Genomic DNA, 21,723 nt, shown 5'->3' with positions numbered 1-21,723 from the left:
AGTGGACAAACCCTTCTCTGCTCTTTAATGGCTGTGTGGTGTTAGTAGTACATATCATTTTCAAAGGTGACAGGTGCCATGTCCCCTTCTTGGGCCCAGCAGCTCAGAGTATTTTGCAGCTCACAGTATTTTGCAGAAATAAGGGACACGGTAAAACCACACTGACTTCCAGCAGTGATGCATAAGATGTTGATGCATTGATGTGCATTAAGGGCATCGGTGCTGAAGATAAACCACGAGTTAAAACAAAAATAACAGTGGTTTTTTAGGTTATGATCATCAAAGATGTTTTCAAAGAACATCAGCTCTTATGTCACTGAGCAAAACCAGTCGACATGGAGGGCAGTGGGGTTGATAGAGATACATTACCCACAGATTTAACACATTAGGTACAAAGGGAAATTCAGACAGGTCCATGAGTTATATAATAAAGCCTGGAGATGTTATTTTGTGTGGTTATTCAAATGACGTTGATGAGTTGTGTGAATTTCTCTCTTGAGGAATCTTGCATTCAACATCTGATTTAAATGCATCCTCATTAGCAGATACCTGAAGCTAATCAGTGATGCAAACTACTGAGGATATTAGGTTTCATAACATATAGAGGTAGGAAAACATTACCTCCTGCTGCATGTCATTTGGGTTTAACACATTACTTGGATCTTAATCCAAGTTACCTTTGTCTGAATTTTATGCACAATGGGACAGTGGGCAAACAGACTTATGAGAAGTTCTGCAATGACATCTTCTGTGTCTCCAATGTGTTGGTGTTCTCTGGAATTTCCTGCTCTGGTGAGCGCTGTGTTTACAGTGCCTGCAATGATTATGTGCACCAATTTAACCTTTGTTTATACAGATTTTACTGGACATCAGTGTATATATGACACTTATTAGGCACGTTAGGTACTATGTTTACTATGTGGGTTAATGAAAGGAGTGAGTTTGTCACAGCTTTGTAGGACAAGCCTTATTGCTTACCAGTGAGCACTGAACACTTTGACACCAACACTGCAGAAGTAAAGTCAGTATGAAGCAGCTTGTGTCATTTGTGTTTGGCCAGGTCATCTTCAGGTTGCATTTCCAAACTGTGATAGCAGCAAACCTTTAAAAAACACCTGTAATAAATGAGGAGACCCTCCTTTGTACAAAAAAATACTAGAAAGGACCCAACTGGGGTGTGATTTACTGGGCTTTTCAGGATTACTTGTAAACCGCTATGAGGCAGGTAAAGGTCAACATGAGGAAGGTATAGGCACTGAATTCAGAGCCCTGTTTAGAAAAGCCTTACCGCTTCTGCTTCTGCGAAGTGGATTTGAAATTGTTAAACTGGGTGTGACATCAGCAGCTAAAAACATCTTCAAAGACATGGTGAGAAACCTTACAGCGCCTCAACTAATAAAGAAAGGCTGAGGTCTGCCTTTCGTCAGAAGGGGGTTCAGGAGAAAACTGTGGTTGTCGCCAGTAAAGCGCGGGGGGCTGCCGATGCCTGTGAAGAGGGAGGTTAAGAGGGACGATCAGGACCGTCAAGAGGAGGACTTCAGGACTCATCACCCAGCTCTGCAAAACGCACACATTTGCAGGTTGACACATTCCCAATAGCGCCCACCCCAACAGGCATCAAGCAAAGCTTTTACATAAAAGTGCCCCACCCCCCACCCCCACGGCATGGACATGAACGCAGAGGAAATTGGAGTACCGGGTTCGAGTGGGAGACCTCTGAGAAAACACCAGGCAGGTACACAGTCGTGCAGCGTTGATCAGCATTATTACCCGATACAGCGGGCCAGGAGACCTTCCTCTCGCAGTACTTTGTGTAAAGGTAAAGGGTCCTCTCGGCACAATAACGACATCCAGCAGACTTTATACAGCCTGCATCGGGAGTGTCTCAGCACCCCCTGCTCACAGTGATCTCGTCCAAGAAGCGCTTCAAGTAGCAGTAGTTTAATTGAACAGTACACGTCTGCGCACGTGGCTCGCACAGTGTGGTGTGATACCTACCCTGCTGATTCTTCCCTCTCCTGTTCCCCACATTCTTACATATCCCCTATGTCCAGGACTGGGCAGCTGAGTGAACTTCTCCTTCGCCCTGGTTTCAGGCTGTCTGCTGCCTTTGTTTCGCAGAAGTTCTTTTACACATCTGCAAGTTTCAGTGGAAATGCCGAAATAGTCTTGGTTAGAACGCCCAGGCTCAAGGTTAATGGCACAATACGTTATACTTATTCATTTTTTTGTTCGCAGGTATGGATACATTCCTTTGATTGGCTGTAAGAGATTTAATGGACTAAACCTTCAAACTGATAGTGCACCATTTGAATTGTTCATTGTAGACAACAAATTCACCTGTCTTTACCTGTACCTGTACCTGCCTGTACTGTACTGCCAAGAGTTAGAGTGACACCAGGGGTCAAACTGGGACACACTGAGGCATTGCTGGCAGCCCGTGCTAAGCACCCCATTGACTGTGAGCTGGTGATCATTCTCAGCTTGCCCGCGGAAACTACATGCGTCACCATGGAAACTGTTTCTGGGCCGCTGCCGAAAGTGGTGGTTCTGCGGTGGGTTTTTATTTTTGACAGCGTGGCATTCAGTGGGAGTTGCACTAAAAACCCCTTCGATTTTAAACACTACATCATTCGTATTTTTGGCTTTGTGCACGGAGGGTGAATATTCTCACGTGGTGAAACAGTGCCAAGCACTAGAAAGTCACGACCACGAAGAGTTCGGAGAGTAGGGGGGTGCACTTTGTCTTCGACCTCAGTCCTATCAGGGGTACGCCGTACATTCTCCACTTATTAAAAGAGAGGGTTGATAGAATTGATACTGCTATTGGCTTTTGAGGTGTCATAATCAGAGGGACAGTCAGACATTGGACCACCCTTAAAAGTTTCTCAAAAACTGCAAAGACTGCTAAACTAATTCTCTGCCTCTCTGTGTATGTGCTCTGAGGGTTTTTAATTTACTGGAGCAGTTAGAAATTGGAACTGTAATGATGAGAGTATCTCATGGATTACTAGGAATCAGTTAAAATGAAAATAAATTACAATCTCTGAATTTGATGATGGCATACCAGAACGTGCATACTGAAGAATGAGGAGATCAGAGAGATGCCCAGGAAGTGGGATAATAATAGCATTTTCATGTTTTTGTATGTTTTTTTGCAAACTATGCAGTTTAGTGGCTTGACGTAGGTTTTGTGCTCAAATGTATATAAAGATGCTGCCTGTCCTTGGTCAGTAAGATAAGGGCATGTATTTGGTAAGCTGGCTATACGCCCAGAATATGAAAAGAACAAACTGTTGTCTAGTCTGCAACTTAGATATAATTAATTAGCAGGTGTTGCTTTTTCATCATTTGTTTAGAATATGTCATAGTAACTCTTTGTGTTTTAAGGTATAAAGGACCATCTTCAGCTACTTATTCTTTAAGTCTGGTGGTCGCAAGCCGGACTTCCATATGCATATGAATAAAGGGACTTCTGCTTCACAGACACCTGAACTTTGTCATTTGTTTGACACTACAATTTGGCGCTGCGGAGCAGGGTACTCCCAGCTGAGGGGACTCTGACAGAGGGGTGGAGAGAAAAAATTAGGCAGCCGCTTCTAAAAAGAGGTAAGGACTCCTCTTTTCTAAAAAGTCCCTTTTCCTCTCCATGTCGCTGTCGAGGGTTTTTCTGAAGCTGAAGCGAGTACAAAAGAAAAATGAGTTTATGATGTATGTGTTTGTAGACGCCTGTTTTGTGAAGGTGGGGTAGAAAAAGAGGGATTGCTGAAGGAATAGCGTCTCGCCCTGCCCGTGCGGAAAAATCCAGGTGTTGCATCCTGGTCGCGTGTTGTATCCCGATACGCGGAAAAATCCGGGTGTTGTATCCTGATACGCGGAAAAATCCGGGTGTTGTATCCTGGTACACGACGGCAATACGGCTGAGGGTAGTAACTCGAACTGTACTCGCAGAAGAGCCGAGGGTGGTAACTCGATTCAAGTGTGTTATTAAAGCCAGGATTTGGAACCTGGTCCGTGTTCCCGAATTGTGATAGTTCGTCAGTTTGTCTCGACTGGGGGATTCCGCGGGGTCGCGGGGGAGACGAGAAAATGGTTTGGTGTGAAGAAAAATTAGTGGAGGTGTCTGACTGGGTGTCAGAAAAGAAAGAAAGAGATTAGATTACTGCAAAGTGAAACTTAAAAAGAAATATGGACTCTCAGACGGAATTTAGTCTGAACAGGAATGTAGTAAAGTGTACGAACATTGGGATAAGAATAAACAGAGAAGGGTTTTATTTTAGAGGAATATTTGAGAATTCAACAGAATATCACAGAGAAAGCTTAAAGCAATGGCTGAACGTAACAAAGTTATATATGCAGAAAAAGAAAAAGCAAAAGAAGAAATAGAACGCCTTAAGAAAGAACGTGGGAGAAGGGTGGGAATTAGTGTGGAGATTCTTGAAAGAGCTTTACCCACCGAAAACTGATTGGAGAAAAGTAACAGCATTTCAGCAAAGGAAGTGAGGATGTTTCAGATTTTACAGAAAGGTTTATAGCTTTATGGATAGAATACTCAGGGTTAGCAGATGAAAAGGAAGTGAATGAAGATACTTCCACAGTAATAAAACAAATTTACTTGAGTGGGTTAAAACCTGATGTTGCCAAGAATGAACAACTATGCTTTCCTGATATTACGGAGGGCTGAGACAGATTTGATTTAATAACTCGCAAAGCATGTATGCAGAAGTGCGAGCGCTGCGAATGGGAGGTAAAAGGAGCCGCCAGTTTGTCACAATTATACCTATTATTATTGTTGTTATTATTATACCAATTTAATATTATACCAAGATATAAGACCCCTTCAAGAAAATAATGAGGACTGGGATAAATCTCCTGGTTGGGCATATCCAGATGGGGGGGGTGTGTTAACTAGCCCTGGGGGAGAGGGGCGCAAAACCCCAAAGGCAAAACTACTAATAAGCTGGTGTGCAGTTACTAAAAAAAGGGTGTTTTTTGGAGAAATTGTAAGAAAGAGGCTTGATTTCACATTTAAAGAACATGTCAGAAGCTGTAACGTGAAATAATAGATTTAATCTAGTAAGCCCCTGTGTAGCTTATCAAGTTTATCTCAGGATTTATATGCAAGTGAAATAATCTTACAGTGTGCAGTAACTGGGGGACACAGGAGCACAGCTGTCCTGTTTTTAGACTTAAACAGCATAAAGATGTGATATAAAGTTTTCTAATGGGTAACAGGGGGCTACAGTGGTGATGTGTGGGGAGCGTTCTGGCGCACTATGACTGCCGTCGCATCATCCAGGTGGGGCTGCACACTGGTGGTGGTGGAGGGGATCCCCATGACCTGTAAAGCGTTTTGAGTGTAGTGTCCAGAAAAGCGCTATATAAGTGTAAGCAATTATTATTATTATTATTATTATTATTATTATTATTATTATTATTATTACAGGAGAAGGGGGTGTTGTAACAGAAAGAATAAGGTTCTGGATCCCGAGATGAAGTCAAACAGATGAGTTTATTGCATGCAAGGAACAATAAAGCCGAAGTCTTGTTTCCCGCAAGAAACAACAAAACCGAAGTATTATTCGATGTGCCGGTACAAACCTTTAGGTTATATAGTCCTTGCTTGCTGCTTCAGAAGTCATTCGGTGTTATGGTAGGGGGGGGGGGTCATGGTATTTGGCCAGTTAAGAGGCCCTGGCCAAATGGTCAGTTTAAGATTATGCCCCCAGGGGGTTCCTAGCTCGCATCTGGAATCCTTATCAGTTCACCCCCTTTCCTGCCATAAACCCCTGTTGCTTAGAAGTCTAATTTTCAGGCAGAACTGACTTAAGTTAACCCTTTTTACATCTTGTCTCTTACTTCAGGGGGCAAGGGTTGTGTTTAAAGCAGATACAAGCTGTCACAGTTTGCTTGGGAAAAGATGTACAGTTTCAACTACTGATGTGGGTGGGGGACACCCCAGACCTATTGGGCTGGGATGCCCTGTAGCATTTATAAGGAATTCCTGTATGAAATAGCATTTATGTGAACTACCTCAATAGAGCTATGTGATATTGTGATTGTTTTACCTAATGAGGGAATCCATAAGGCCAGGCTACTCCAAGTATTAGATCTTCAGGCGGAAAAAAGCCAACTACATGATAAAGCCAGGGTGAATTCCTTCTCAGACAGATCATCTGTATGTAATCTGTATGTAAGTGAAAGAAATGGGTTGTGAGCTGCTGTGCTGGCGCAGGAGCATGGAGGTAGGCATCGTCTGGTGGGTTATTATTATTCAGGACCCCTCGATGCGGTGGCCAAGGAGCCGTGTTTATGTGTTGTGCAGGCTACCTGCCTGGCTGTATAAACTGTGAATAATCTGGTGTAAAACCAGCAGATCGAATGAAAAGATTGAAACTTGTACAAAGATTGAAACTTGTAAATATGCTAAATGGAAAATTGTAGCGATGTATATAGACTGTATATATACATTTGGTGTATGCCACAATTTTGGATGGCGGTGGAGGAATAGGGATTTCCTCAACACGGCAGGGACTCCAGTTAAGAATGCTGGGTTTGTCTCCGAACTGTTAGAAGCTTTGCAGCTACTGACTGAAGTAGCTGTGGTAAAGTGTAAGTCACATAATAAAGAAATGTTTCCAGTAACTCAAGGGAACAACTTTGCAGATGCAGCTGTCGGGTGAGCAGTCCTGGTAGAGCTGGAGTCAGAGACCCCTGTGAGACCTCTGTTAGTGAAAAGGGGACAGCTACAGGACAGTCAGGCTGAGGCCTCTAAAGCAGAGAAAAGGACATGGTTAGAAAAGAATGTGGGGCTGCATGATGATGGGGTGTGGTGCTGACAGCACACCAGACGCCCTGCATGCCCTCACAGCCTAATGCCCTTTGTAGCTCGACAAAGGCTCTCTGTCGGACACCCAGGTGTGAGTCAAATGGTGTGCCGGTTACCCAAAACTGGGTGGGGACCTGGTTTGAAGCAGTAACCACTTATGTGTTATCTTGACGTGATGCTTATCAAAGGAACTCAACTACAGTTCAGGTGCGGGTGCAACAGCTCAAAAGGCCTGAGGAACCTTTCATGCACTGGCAAATTGACGATTGTAAAGGGAAACCTGGGCTCTTATAATCTGTTTTCCCAGTGGGTTGCTGGCTCTGCCTCTGTGTCTAGCAAACACTTGATGACGGAGATAAGCCCTCAGTGGGCACTGCCCTGCCGCTTGTATTATGATCAAGGGACGCACTTCACAGGGAAGGTGTGTCAGGCTGTGGCTGCGTTGTTGGGGTGATGGACTGAGATCACCCTCAGTCTGCTGGAACAGTGGAATGAAGGAGCAGAACTCTGAAAGATCGACTAGACAACAGACTGAAGGAACACCATGGGTAGATGCTCTGCCTATGTAGCCTGCGGGCTGGATCAAACAGATCTGTGTAAAAGAGCCTGTTTGATATCATCATGGGCCAACCAACGAAACTTCCTGGAGGACCAAATCTGGCTAATGGATCATTGAATTTGCTAATTCTCTATTGTAGTATTGTAGTTTGTTAATTGAAGTGGTGCATGGGGCTGGTGAACAGGTGCTGGACGTTTGGGGCCCTCCAGCAGAGGGAAGACACGACCCGATACCTGGCGAGTGGGTGTGGGTGAGGAAGATGTACCCTGCCAGATGTTGCAACCCCACTGGGGAGGGACCATATCAAGTGCAACTAACTAACGACTCTGCCGTCTGAGTGACAGGATGAGATCGCTGGATCAACGCGTTGCACTGCCACTGAGCCACTGCACCAGAGACTGAGTGAACATTGATTATGATGTTGTTACTGTTTCTGTGTCTGTTGAGCTTCCTGAGGGGGGCCGACAGTGTGCCTGTTAAGTGTAAGGAGCTTTACTTTGATAAATGGGGATATAGAATCCATACTTTATCAATCAGCCACAAATAATAATCAGAGCTCATGTTGGGATTGTATTGCTATAAAAGATGCTCATGGGAGTAATCCCCTTTGATAGAGGTGATTATTTAGGTTTATTGGCATGGGTAAATAGTTCTGCTTTTAGTCTGAGTGTAGCTTAAATGTATTGGAATGGAACGAACCATACACTTCCTGCTGTAATCACAGTTCTAGACCATCCTCTATTAAGGTGACAGACAGCTGTTTAGGTGAGCAAAGACTAAGCAGTACTTGTATTCCAGACAATTATGAGCACATGAATGACTTAGCACAGCACATTTATGATGAAGAACAATAAAAATATATCATAATTATAATCAAGATGATTGGGGCATTGGTGCGTGGCTACAGTCTGTGCTGGGAACATGGGGAGGGTCTCTGGTTCAATACATATTTGTGGGTCTGGTATTATTCATAATGATCATATTGTTAATATCCTGCTAGAAAAACATGTGGACTAAAGCTGCTGCTTCTGTGCTAACTGTACGCCATGAAGGGAACACAGGGGTCAAGAATGACTTCCTGGGAAAGGTTTCTACATCTCTTATCTAGAAGTAGAACATAATTGGTAGAACAATAATGTTCTAAGGGAGGACTGAAGAATGAGGAGATCAGAGAGATGCCCAGGAAGTGGGATAATAATATCATTTTCATGTTTTTGTATGTTTTTGCAAACTATGCAGTCTAGTGGCTTGATGTAGGTTTTGTGCTCAAATGTATATAAAGATGCTCCCTGTCCTTGGTCAGTAAGATAAGGGGCATGTATTTGGTAAGCTGGCTGTACGCCCAGAATATGAAAAGAACCAACTGTTGTCTAGTCTGCAACTTAGATATAATTAATTGGCAGGTGTTGCTGTTTTATCATTTGTTTAGAATATGTCATAGTAACTCTTTGTGTTTTAAGGTATAAAGGACCATCTTCATCTACTTATTCTTTAAGTCTGGTGGTCGCAAGCCGGACTTCCATATGCATATGAATAAAGGGACTTCTGCATCACAGACACCTGAACTTTGTAATTTGTTTGACACTACAGTACCAAACTTACAAGAGTAATAGAATATATTTGTCAATTTTTCTGCTGTGATACAATTAGTTGATCATTCACTCAGGATTTACAGTACATAAATGAAGTAAAACGTGCATCGATTCTAACATTTGTTGTCAACTTATAGGTTATTTCAGGCTCATATAATCTTATTTATGTTCTCATGTACATGTAAATGTGCATTTAGTATCATGAACCAAAGTTTATCAAATGTATTTGGAATAATATTTTAACTCTTGAGAATTGTAATGTGTATATAGAAGTTTTACACTCAACCATCCGTTGGCCAAGCGTTCATGATGAGTTCAAACTTCACACTGAAGTGGGATGGGCTGTGTTGCCCCAGATCTGATTTCTTCAGCTTCTTGCTCTGTGTGTCAGAGAGAGAAAAGAGAGCTTTTGCTTTGCGTTGCTTAGTACACCTTTCCAAGTAAGCCAGTGTCACGTACTTGGGTCTATAGCCACAAGTGAGTGAAACTCGGTTTGTCCTGGCTGTAGCTTTTTACTGAATATGATCGAACGTTTATAATATCAAGAAAAGCATTCAATTTCATCATTCAGGCAAAAAATACACTTGGTTTGCGAAACAATTTTTTTTTCTGTTGCCGAGAGAATCTTGGGCAACATCCTGCTCTTGACCGGCTCACTCTCTCAGCCTGTCGCCTGGGGTTAAAGGTATAGTCCTGACTCCAGCTGCATGGTTAGGTGGAGAGAAGAGAAGCCAGTAAGCTAACCAATTAAATGAGTTGAGTACTTCTGTATTAAGTAGTAAATCACAGGTGTGATTGGCTAGAGGGTTATCAGGTATAATCTTGATAATACACCTTTGCAGGTCCCTCATTGGTTGATTATCCTTTGGGTGACGGACAGTGACCTCTGACCCCTTGTCTTGGGAACTAGTCTGAGAAGAGTCACGCTGCACCATGTTTCATGAGGGAGGTTCGGAATGAACACAGCTTTACTAAGCCCTCTTATCGGAGGGGCTCCTTTTAGTTCCATTCCTAGGCTTTTACACAGAGGCCCACGATGCTTGGTCAAGGAGAGCGAAGAGGAGGGAGCAAAACTTTGAAATGAGTTGCTGGTTGATTGGTTAGGATGTCATCGGATATGATGTTGACGTCCACCCAGGCGGTTCCTTGTTGGTGATGAGTGGTAACCTTTGACCCCCTTATCTTGAGCGCCAGACTGAGATGAGTCACGCTGCACCATTTTTCAGTAGGGAGGTTCAGAACCTGCACAGCTTTACAGTGTCTTACCCACTGTTCATCAGAGGGGCCCCTTTCAGCTGCATTCCTGGTGTTTTAACACAGAGGCCCAAGCCGCTTTGTGAGAGCGACAGAAAGATTATTAATTCTTGATAACACTCAATTCTTCGTGTAATAAAATGTCTTGCTGCTACAGCGTTATGAGCACAAGATACTCTTTGACTCATATCTGCCTCTAATAATTCCTGTCTTTGTGATCCCTGTCTGGAATCAGCCATTTGTATTGAGATAGATCAATTACATGCTATTACTCTTCTTAGTTTGCTGCATGTTTTGCTGTGACATTAATAAATTGTATATTTCAAGTCCATGTACAGATATTTCTATTTATTTTTCTCTGAATTGATTCCTAATAGCCATAAAGCACTCTCGCTCCAGTTTTTAATAGCCCAGTTAAATGTAGCCATCACATCCCTACAGCGCACACTTGGCTTATGGGTATGAGTGTGTTTTTCAGAGGAGAAGACAACCACTGGATCTGCAAACCCTGGAACTTAGCTCGTGGCCTGGACACTCACATCACAGATAACCTGAATTACATCATCCGACAAAGGGAAAGCACTCCAAAGGTAACGTCATTTCCATAAGAACTGGTGCAAGTCAAGAGAGGCTGTTTGGCCCACGTGGCCCTGGCAGGAAATCAGCCTACTGGCATCCCTCCGCCCTGCAGGCACGCGAGCAGTGATGCACCCAGCTCCAGCCAGCCGGAGTTCTAGTCCAGATCAGGGCTCGCGGTCTCCGCGGGGCTTCGGTTTGCTTCGATTTCAACCCCAGTGGATTATTGTAATGCCCTGCATGCTAGCGGCTGTGCTCAGATCCTGTGAAATCTATGTCATAATAATTAATAATCGCTTACAGTTATATAGCGCTTTTCTGGACACTCCACTCAAAGCGCTTTACAGGTAATGGGGATCCCCTCCTCCACCACCAGTGTGCAGCCCCACCTGGATGATGCACCGGGAGCCATAGTGCGCCAGAACGCTCCCCACACACCAGCTCTCAGTGGGGAGGAGAACAGAGTAATGAAGCCAATTCATAGATTATTGTATTATTAGGAGGCCATGATTGGTAAAGGCCAGGGGGAAATTTGGTCAGGACTCCAGGGTTACACCCCTACTCTTCGAGAAACACCCTGGGATTTTTAATGACCACAGAGAGTCAGGACCTATGTGCACAAGTTGCAGCGGGATCCATTGTAACTAGAATTGCGTCTAAAGCTTGTTTGTACAGATGCAGCCATTCAATCCCATACCGCGCGAAATAATCTACAGCAGTGGTTTTCAAACTATGGTACGCGTACCACTCATGGTATGTGGAGCGCCGCCACATGGTACGCCATACGACCCTGGAACATTCTTGTGTGCACTGAAAAATCGGGACAGGTTTTCATATTTTTAATTTTAATATGTGTCGAATACGCAACCTACATATTGTAATACGATACAGCGCGCGCTAATACTTGAGTGGACACAAGAGCTACTATGTAATTCTATACCACAGTATAGGAATGTGTGCTACGAACGTAAGTGACCAATTGTATTTTAAAATTTTGTCTCCAGCAAATAGGGAGGTAGGAGAATGTGCGTGATTTTGGAACACAGCCAATGTTGTAAACACAGGAATGCATAGAAATGCATGCTACGAACGCTGGCAATCTTGTGAGCACAGGAAAGCGTGATAGATAACAGAAAACATATTTAGGAACTGTTCTAGGTTAATTTGAGAAAAATACACAGAGCGTCTCTGTGTTTTGCTCCCATGCACATTAAATAAAAACTTCTTTTAACTTCTGAGACGGACTCCTGAAACGGAAACGGGGAAAATGCAACCTTGCGGATTGCTAAAGCAGGTAAGCCCCACACTATTTTTGAAGAACCTTATTTACCGTTGGCAAAAGAGCTGACACGTATTATGTGTGGGGAAAAAAACTGCTAAACAGCTCGACCTGCTGCCCCCTCTGAAAGACAGTCACTCACAGAATTATTGATATGGCGGATGATATCAAAACTACGCTGATAGAGAGCGTTAAGATGAGCAGATGCTTTTCACTGCAATTAGATGAGTCTGTACATGTTGTCGATTTGGCCAATTTGCTCGTTTACGTTAGATACGAGTTTGAGGGTACGTCCCATGAGGACTTTCTGTTCTGTAAGCCGCTACCCACAGGAACTACAGGAGAGCACATATCTCAGCTTCTGAATGAATTTATCGAAGAGAATGGCATCGACTGGATAAAATGCGTCAGAGTTTGTACAGACGGTGCTAGAGTGATGACAAGCCGACACAGCGGTGTAGTTGCACGAATTAGAGAGGTTGCTCCAGAAATGAATGGACGCATTGCAACATCCACCGCGAGAGCTTGGCCGTCAAGAAAATGCCTGACGATTTAAAATCTGTTAGACTCTGTTGTGAATTGTATCAAGGCTCGAAAAATGAATTCACATCTGCTTTGCTCGACTAAACAGGCTCACTCCTCTCACTGAAATAGTGCTTTTTATTGTTTATTTTTAATTGTTGTTCCCGTTTTTTTTTCTGTAAAGTGCTTTGAGAACCCAGCTTTAAAGGCGCTATATCAAATAAAGTTTATTATTATAATATTTTTTATTTGTGTATGTGAGTGTGTGCGCGCACGCATGCTCATGTTGGTCATTGAGAATTTCTGGGGTTCCTATGGGAAGATGACTTGTAGGTGGTACTTGGATGCTTTCATTTGATCAGGGGTGGTACTTGGTCCAAAAAGTTTGAGAACTACTGATCTACAGCGTTGTACCGCAGTATGTGATTGGCTGGCTAAAATGACCGACAGGGGCACTCGTGGTGCATTGGTTGTTAGTGAAACGATTTAATCATTTAATCTCTTTACTGTGCATGTTTTAATCCACTTAATATTGAATATTAATATGGAATTTTACAACTAAAGGGAAATATTAGTAGCTGAGCAGAAAAAGAAGAGGAGCATAACGCATCTGAAGGTCATAAACATAAACTATGTAAACTCTATGGCTGGTCTTGGTAGTTTAAATAAAAAATACTCACCAGTATTCCACATTCTTCCTAAACATTTTAAGCATCAAAGTCTTTCTACATACTGTGGTTATTTTGGAAAACTTTTTATCTGCTCCTTCCGACTAAATTAAGTTTATGTACTTCATAAAAAGTTATAAAGTTTTAAGCTTTTCTATGAATATTTGTGCTCGTTATTGCAGTAAAAAAACGCATACTTTTTAGAATTTGATTAATAGGGAATATAATATGGAATCGCGTATCTAAAGAAATTAATAACAATATAATTATACTCATATAGCTGAAATGATCACAGTAGTACACTTTCTTTGTAAACATCTGCATCAATGTGACTCCTTCACCCTCGATTATTTGGAAACCTTCTGCCTGCCCTTTGCAGCTGCATCTTGAGTTGTCAAGTGCCGTGCTGGCGTAATGGGTTAGACGTGAGTCTTGCATGCTGGAGGTCGGGGGTTCAAACCCAGATGTTGCCATGAGTTTTCTTCTAACAAATAAACATTTCTTTAAATTTCTAAAAAAGTAAGTATTATCGACACTATATTGAATTTGTTGGTACTTCTAAATATCACAGCACATTCAAAGTTAAGTGACTTGAAAACCAATTTCTGTGAGTTGGGTCTCTGTCCTGACTTGTTGCCATTTTCATTTTTTTTTCTGGATTGTATGATCGTCTTTTAGGATTTCTGTCCAGTTTTGGAAGGGTTCTTTAGTCTTTTTTAATTGTTTGATTTATGTTGTACTTTCTGGCATGTTTTGAAAGGTGCCATATAAATATTATTCAGTTTAGACGGGGTGTCCGAAGTCCATCTTATCTGCCCCTTATCTGAGATTGAGATGCTTGGAAGTGAAAGTTTTTCACTGGAAGAGTATCTGTCTTTGCTGCATCTGGCAGTCTGTCCTCATCGAAGCGGACTGTGTGCAACTCCACAGTTCTGCTTTGTCCAGCTGGTGAGGTCAGGAGAGCTGGGTTTGCTAATAGTCAGTGCTTCAGTTTCACCTGGAATTCAAGGAAGACTAGAACTTGAGTTAGTGATGTCCTTTCTTTATCCTTAAATGTAGGGAACTTATCAGCCTTCAACTGTAGCCCAGCTTGTTACATTAATTACAGAGCTGGACGTCTACCTGGCAAACCTCGACCTGCAGCTTGGCATGCCTCCCTTTACTGCAGTCAGATTACATCCTTGCATGAGTATTTATGAGTTACAGAGAATTCCTCACCCCTCTTTCTTGGAAAAAAGGAAAAACACGTCTTATGTTTGCGTGTCTTTGGCCTGTTTTCATGTATACTTCACAAAGTGTGTCAGACTTTCACGATCATGCTGCTTTTTCCTCACATTTACTCCCCAAAAGATGGCACAGTGCTCAGTCTCCAAGCCCCCCTAAACGGAACACAGATTTGAAGTTTTGAAGTGGCACCCAGAAGGTACAAAAGCCTGAACTGGAATAATATCCGAACTCCAGAAAGTACCCCTCACACTGGGACTCCTGGTCAGCTCAGCTGGTGAAGGCGCTCACCTGAGTGCATGTTGAGCTCTGTGGTCCCGGGTTCGAGCCTGGTCATGTCAGCAGCCAACTGTGCCGGGGGATTCCCCAAGCAGCGGCGCGCTATTGGCTTGGCGCCACTGAGAGCAGCGTGGGATTGGTCCGCTCTCGCAGCCCTCTCAAATCCGAACTTTGAAGTTCCCGAGTGACCGATTTGTGATAAGAACCATTTGAGTTCGGCGCCACCGAACAGCTTTTTAGTTTCTGTGCGGGTACAAGGCTTTGTGGTCAAGGACGCCGTGAGGCAGTGGTGCACTGTTTATGATCGCAGGGAGAATTTACGCCACTCCCTGCTGAGAAACAACCCTGCGCCAGGAGTTAAAAGCAACTGGCTCAGGAACTTGTTTACTTCTCTTATCTCCTGACACCCTGCTGTCCTGATGTTTGTCTGTTTTTGTTGGCATGTGTTGGTTTCTGCCATGAAAAAAAAATACCTTAGTCCTGAAGTGACATTGAGTAACTAGTTTGTTAAATGCCATTTAATTGTGCCAAATAACGTAAACTACAAATGATGTCATTTAAGCCAGTGGTTCTCAAACATTTTGGACCAACAAGTCATCTTCTCATAGGAACCCCAGAAATTCTCAATGACCAACATGAGCGCGCGGTCACACACACTCACACATACATATAATAAATATTGTAATGATAAACTTTATTTGATATAGCGCCTTTAAAAGGTGCTTCTCAAAGCGATTAACAGAATGACAACAGGAACAATAAAAAGCACTATTTCAGTGAGAAGGGTGAGCCTGTTTAGTCGAGCAAAGCAGATGTGAATTCATTTTTCGAGCCTTGATACAATTCACATCAGAGTCTTAACAGATTTTAAATCGTCAGGCATTTTCTTGACGGCAAAAGTCTCACGGTGGATGCTGCAATGCGTCCATTCATTTCTGGAGCAACCTCTCTAATTTGTGCAACTACACCGCTGTGTCGGCTTGTCATCACTCTAGCACCATCTGTACAAACTCCGACACATTTTATCCAGTCGATGCCATTCTCTTCGATAAATTCATTCAGAAGCTGAGATATGTGCTCTCCTGTAGTTCCTGTGGGTAGCGGCTTACAGAACAGAAAGTCCTCATGGGACCTCAAACTAGCATCTAACGCAAACTCACACCTGGACAGGGCTGGGAACACTGTAAGGATCATGTTTTTCGACTTCTCCAGTGCCTTCAATACCATCCAGCCCTTACTTCTAAGGAGGAAGCTGGAGGAGATGCAAGTCAATGCCTCCACGACCTCGTGGATCACTGACTACCTGACAGGCAGACCACAGTCTGTGAGACTTCAGAACTGTGTGTCTAAACAGGTAGTGAGTAACACAGGGGCACCTCAAGGGACAGTTCTTTCTCCATTCCTCTTCACCCTCTATACTTCGGACTTTAAGTACAACTCAAAGTCATGCCACCTGCAGAAGTTCTCAGATGACTCTGGAATTGTGGGATGTATCAAGGGTGAGCAGGACGAGGAGAACAGAGGACTGGTCAGCAGCTTTGTGGAGTGGTGTGGGGTGAACCACTTGGAACTGAATGTAACAAAGACAAAGGAACTGGTGGTAGATTTCAGGAGGAAAAAGGTCAAACCTACTCCTGTCTACATCCATGGGAGTGGCGTGGAGTTGGTGGACTCGTACAAGTACCTGGGAGTGCACATCGACGATAAACTGGAATGGTCTAAGAACATCGAGGCCATCTATAAGAAGGGACAGAGCCGACTTTACTTCTTGAGGAGGCTCAGGTCCTTCAATGTGTGTAGTAAGATGCTACACATGTTCTATCAGTCGGTGGTAGCGAGTGCCATTTTCTACGCAGTGGTGTGCTGGGGCTCTGGGATTAGAGCAGTAGATTCCAAAAGGCTGAACAAGCTCATCAGGAGAGCAAGCTCTGTCATTGGGTCTGACCTGGACCCCTTGGAGGTAGTGGCTGAGAGGAGAATGATGTCCAAACTAGAGGCCATCATGGACAACTTCTCCCATCCCCTCTATGACAGGCTTGCAGGAATGAAGAGCACGTTCAGCAATAGACTGATTCACCCACGGTGCGACAGGGAGCGCTACAGGAGGTCATTCTTGCCTTCTGCCATAAGACTGTACAACGCATCCACCTTATATCTTGGCAGAGGCAACATCGACAGTGATCTGTTTCTGGACTAAACGCATCAACACATCTACTGCTACATCTGTTCTCTTTCTTTTTCTTTTTCTTTTTCCCGTTTACAACCATTTTTTGTGCAATATATGCCAGGGACCTGTGCAATACATTGATATTTATATCTATAGTTACATCTATATTTATATTCATATGTGTGATACGGTTTTCTGTGTACTGTTCTGTTCTAGTTTGTTCTTGTGTGTCCGGACTGTGAGTAACTCTTGTATTGTATTGTATGTATTGTACTATTATTATATAATTCGTTATACTGTGGCTGTGTTGTGTGTGTTAAGCTGCTGTTGCACTGCAATTTCCCTCACGGGATCAATTAAGTATCTGTCTATCTAAACGAGCCAACTGTTTGAATCGACAACATGTACAGACTCATCTAATTGCAGTGAAAAGCATCTGCTCATCTTAACGTGCTCTATCAGCGTAGTTTTGATATCATCCACCATAACAATAATTCTGTGAGTGACTGTGTCTTTCAGAGGGGGCAGCAGGTCGAGCTGTTTAGCAGTTTTTTTCCCCACACATAATACGTGTAAGCTCTTTTGCCAACGGTAAATAAGGTACTTCAAAAATAGTGTGGGGCTTACCTGCTTTAGCAATCCGCAAGCTCGCATTTTCCCCGTTTCTGTTTCAGGAGTCCGTCTCAAGTTAAAAGAAGTTTTTATTTAATGTGCATGGGAGCAAAACACAGAGACGCTCTGTGTATTTTTCTCAAATTAACCTAGAACAGTTCTTAAATATGTTTTCTGTTATCTATCACGCTTTCCTGTGCTCACAAGATTGCCAGCGTTCGTAGCATGCATTTCTATGCATTCCTGTGTTTACAAGATTGGCTGTATTCCAAAATCACGCACATTCTCCTCCCTCCCTATTTGCTGGAGATACGGTTTTTTTAATACAATTGGTCACTTACGTTCGTAGGACGCATTCCTATTGAATGGACACACTTGGTTAAACAAATATTTATTACAATGACAATACACTACACACAACAAAACATACAACACACAAGTTACTCGTATGTACAGTACAGACAAGGCATTTTAGAGGCCTAACATTGTAATCACCCAGAAAAACCCCAGACTTCTATTAAGTATGAAAATCTTACATAATGCATACAGAGGATAATAATGCATAAGAACAAGTAATAGGTTTATTCTATACTGAAAAGAGAAGAGAGAAAACACAACGTTTCGACTGTGGAGCCTTCAGGTGTGAGAAAGACAGGGCAGACAGCAAAGCTTAAATAGCACAGGAGAACAAAAGCTGGGAGAGGGGAGGAGGCAGGAGGGGCAGAGAGACAGAGAGGCCACTCAGGAAGTGCAAAGTGGAGAGGGGTGAAGAAAAGTGTGAAGTCAAAACCTGCATGAAAATGGTCTATATTCTGCATGAGAATTCATGAGAATAGTCTAAACAGCATTCTTTTGCATAGGATATATAGGAACAAGTAATAGGTTTATTCCCTGCTGAAAAGAGAAGAAAACACAACGTTTAGGCCTTCTTCACACTTGCTTCCAAGGCTTCCACACCTGCAGAAGGCTCCACGGCCGAAACGTTGTGTTTTCTTTCTTCTCTTTTCAGCAGGGAATAAACCTATTACTTGTTCCTGTGCAGCCTACGCATGCTGACGCAGCTACCCACCTGAACTACATAATGCATAAGAGATAATCTGCTTTTTAAATTAATGCAATGCAAATCTCTGTCTCTGCACCTCAGATGCCAAATAATAAATTCTACCCTTTCTAAAAATGCATCCTAAGCAAGGAAGACGTCTCTAACCGAGGTATCTTTTACACAGGAAACCCAAGAATAACCAGCTCTCTCTCACATGGTTCACATACCTGGCTCCAATCTGGTTTTGTTTGGATGTTTATGAAGTAGGGGCTCTCGCCTGGAGCAAGCTGCAAGTTCAATCTCCTCTCTTCTTGTCCTCCATCCTTCTTCCTCTCTGCCCTCTTCGTGCGATCTTATAGTGTGTGTTTCTGCACTGCTCATTAGCAATCATTAACCCACAACTTACCCAGGCATGCCAAGGTCAACTTTACTTTGGTTTCCGATCAAGGGACCCCCACATCCCAGCAAACATCCTCTCTGCTTTGATGCTGGAAGTGTTTACTCTGCCAAGTGTCACAAACTTTATCTAAAATCTAAGATACACTTCTCAGTCACCTCAAGCTGTAACATGCACTCAATTGTCCAGTCAAAAGCTGTGGGAATAAATGCTCCATATGTTTACAGTATAGGTAAATGTTTTATGGTAGGTCTTTGTTGTAAATGTCTGTGATATGTCTGTAGATTTTATTTTTATTTTTGTTTCGGCAACACTGATTGTACTCATCGGTCATGCCAATAAAACATCTCGAATTGAATTGAATAAAAGATAACTTGGCTCTATTCCATTTAAATCTAGGTAGTCTAAAGCGCTGCCAGGAAGGACGCAGCTCGGATACCTGTGCAGGGGCAGGCCATGTGCTGCTCAGTCTGTTTTCATTGTGTTTGTTCAGGTTGCAAAACCAGGCAGCCACAGTGACTGTCAGGACAGACTCGGTGAAGGCCCTGTCCTTCTGTTGCTCACAGGCGGGGCGCCGCCCTGGGGGTCTGGGGAAAGGAGCTGTGGGGCACGGATGCCCTGGGTGGGGTGACCGCTGGCGATGACCCCGGGACTGATGAGACATTTCATTCTCCTGACCAGGTCGTGTGCAAGTACCTGGAGAGCCCCGTGCTGTTCGAGAGAGAGGACGTCGGGCTGGTCAAGTTCGACATCCGATACATCGTCCTCCTGCGGTCCGTGAGGCCTCTGCAGCTGTACGCCTACGACGTCTTCTGGCTGCGCTTCTCCAACAGGTATGGGAGCGCAGCGCGGCCGGCTTGCTGCTGGGGCTCAGCCACCCCCCCGGAGCCTGAGCTGCTCGGGTGTCAGTATGTCCGGAGCCCAGCCGGAATGAGCGGGCCCCCCAAGGAAAACCAGGTGGCTTCTGTGAGTGACGTGGGTGGTCCAGTAGGTGGCGCTCTTCCCTCTGAGCCAGGATTTCTAATCATGCGCCCCAGCCTGTGCCTGGGCCCACTGTCCGATAGAGCATGACGTCCAGGCTGCTTGGTCATTGAAAATCGCTTGGCACTGTTTATAAGCACAGAGGTGTTATCCCAGGTGTTCTCGCTGAACTGCACTCTGGATTTGAGCAGTCTGTCCTCCCCCTTAATTCAGCTGGTGAGGCAGTTTCTCTCTGCTGTGCCCTGGGGCTGCGCTTCAGTGGAGGGTGATATCGTGTCCCCTCCTGTATGGGAAGTACTTTCAGATCCTTCAAGTGCCAAAAGTGCCGTATAAATGTTGTGAAAAGTTATTAATTCATGGCTCATTACTCACTAACTGGTTTTGATTTGTCTCTTCTCATTCTCGCTCGGAAGATTACTTCTTGCTTGAACTGAAATTTTAACCCTCAGTAGGTCGTTCAGTATGAACGATATGAAAAAGAAACCAGCTGAATGCAGTTTGGAGATGGGCGTCTCGCTGAACAGCCTGACAGGTAAAGACAGATGATATGGGCTCTGTATGAAAAACAATCATACAAGAGATGACAAGAGAGCCCCTGATAGACGTAAGAGTTCCAAACCTTATTTGAAACATGGAATTTGTACTCTATTTATCTGATATACAATAAAATTGTCTGTAGAGCTCGGAGACGTTAGAGAAGTTAGAATTGTCACGGATCATCAGATTATAAGGAGCCCTCAGTAAGGACTCCTGCAACAGTTTGGGATGAGGAAGTAATTATATTGTCATAGAATCTCTTTAGTTTGTGTTTTGGTTTCTCTCTGCTGTACCACAGCCTGACCTCGTGAAAGCCCGGTGTGGCCTGGTGCCCGCGATATACAGTACATGCCACATTAGCCTTGCTCACCTTACCTCTCCTAACTCCCTGCAGCTCACTCTTCACTCCCTGAGTGCTTTGTCACACTGTCATTTTTCCCGATACATTTTTTCCTGAAGCTGCTGCCTGTGTAGGAAAATTAATAAAGACTGGGTATATTCAGAATTACAAGGACATAAACAACACAAAAGGAGTAAGTGTGAACAACGTTTTATACATACAAGGTCATCGGTACTTCTAGTCACTGCTAGGTTACACAGAAGATATAGAAATAAGTTCCAAGTGTTAAGGTTGCTATGCTGTTATACAAAAGAAATATAAAAACAATCCTTCAACAGTCCAAACCAACAGTGTCTAGACACCCAGAACTGGGTGATGGCCAGTTTGTGTTGATTTCTCTCTCATACCCACTTCCTCAAGAGCGCTTAGGTCATCACAAACCACAGAAGAGATTTTCTCTATTATTGTGTGAATCAGGACACAGGAGGCTAGTGATGCAGTGATGCTTGGTTGTGCAGCTGCTGACTTGCCAATAAACCATGCATGTTGATGAGAATGAGCCCTCCGCGACTGCACACAGCTTGCATCACCAGGGGGAATTACTGTGGGCTGTTTCTTTCTTTCCAGGAGTTCACATCGTAAAGCCCAGCGAGACAGTTCCAGTCTTTGATTTCAGCATCTGTGTTATTGTTAAAAAAAGTTATTACAAACATTTTGAAAATAAGAATCAAAATACACTAAAAAGTATGATAACGGACAAGAACGTTGAGGAAAAAAACATCTGTTCACGCTGTCATAGTTTTTGCACCAGTAAAATGGGGTCTAGCTTTACATTTGGGGTGGAAATAGTTTTTTCTGTTGGAAT

The 21,723-nt window shown here is 43.5% G+C and overlaps 1 protein-coding gene across 1 annotated transcript in view; it reads left to right on the top strand.

Annotated features, from left to right (window-relative positions):
• The window catches only part of ttll12 (tubulin tyrosine ligase-like family, member 12), a 58,267-nt gene that overhangs the window by 19,784 nt on the left and 16,760 nt on the right, over positions 1–21,723 (top strand). The window contains exons 9-10 of the mRNA XM_088646087.1: positions 10,713–10,824; positions 19,682–19,833. Coding sequence (XP_088502213.1) covers positions 10,713–10,824; positions 19,682–19,833 — 264 coding nt within the window. The remainder of the gene's footprint in view (positions 1–10,712; positions 10,825–19,681; positions 19,834–21,723) is intronic.

The sequence above is a fragment of the Lepisosteus platostomus genome, chromosome 9, assembly GCF_059453375.1.
Source record: "Lepisosteus platostomus isolate fLepPlt1 chromosome 9, fLepPlt1.hap1, whole genome shotgun sequence".
NCBI classification, from domain to species: Eukaryota; Metazoa; Chordata; class Actinopteri; order Semionotiformes; family Lepisosteidae; genus Lepisosteus; species Lepisosteus platostomus.
Note: the sequence above shows the minus strand (reverse complement) of the source record. Positions and strands in the feature narration are given on the sequence as shown.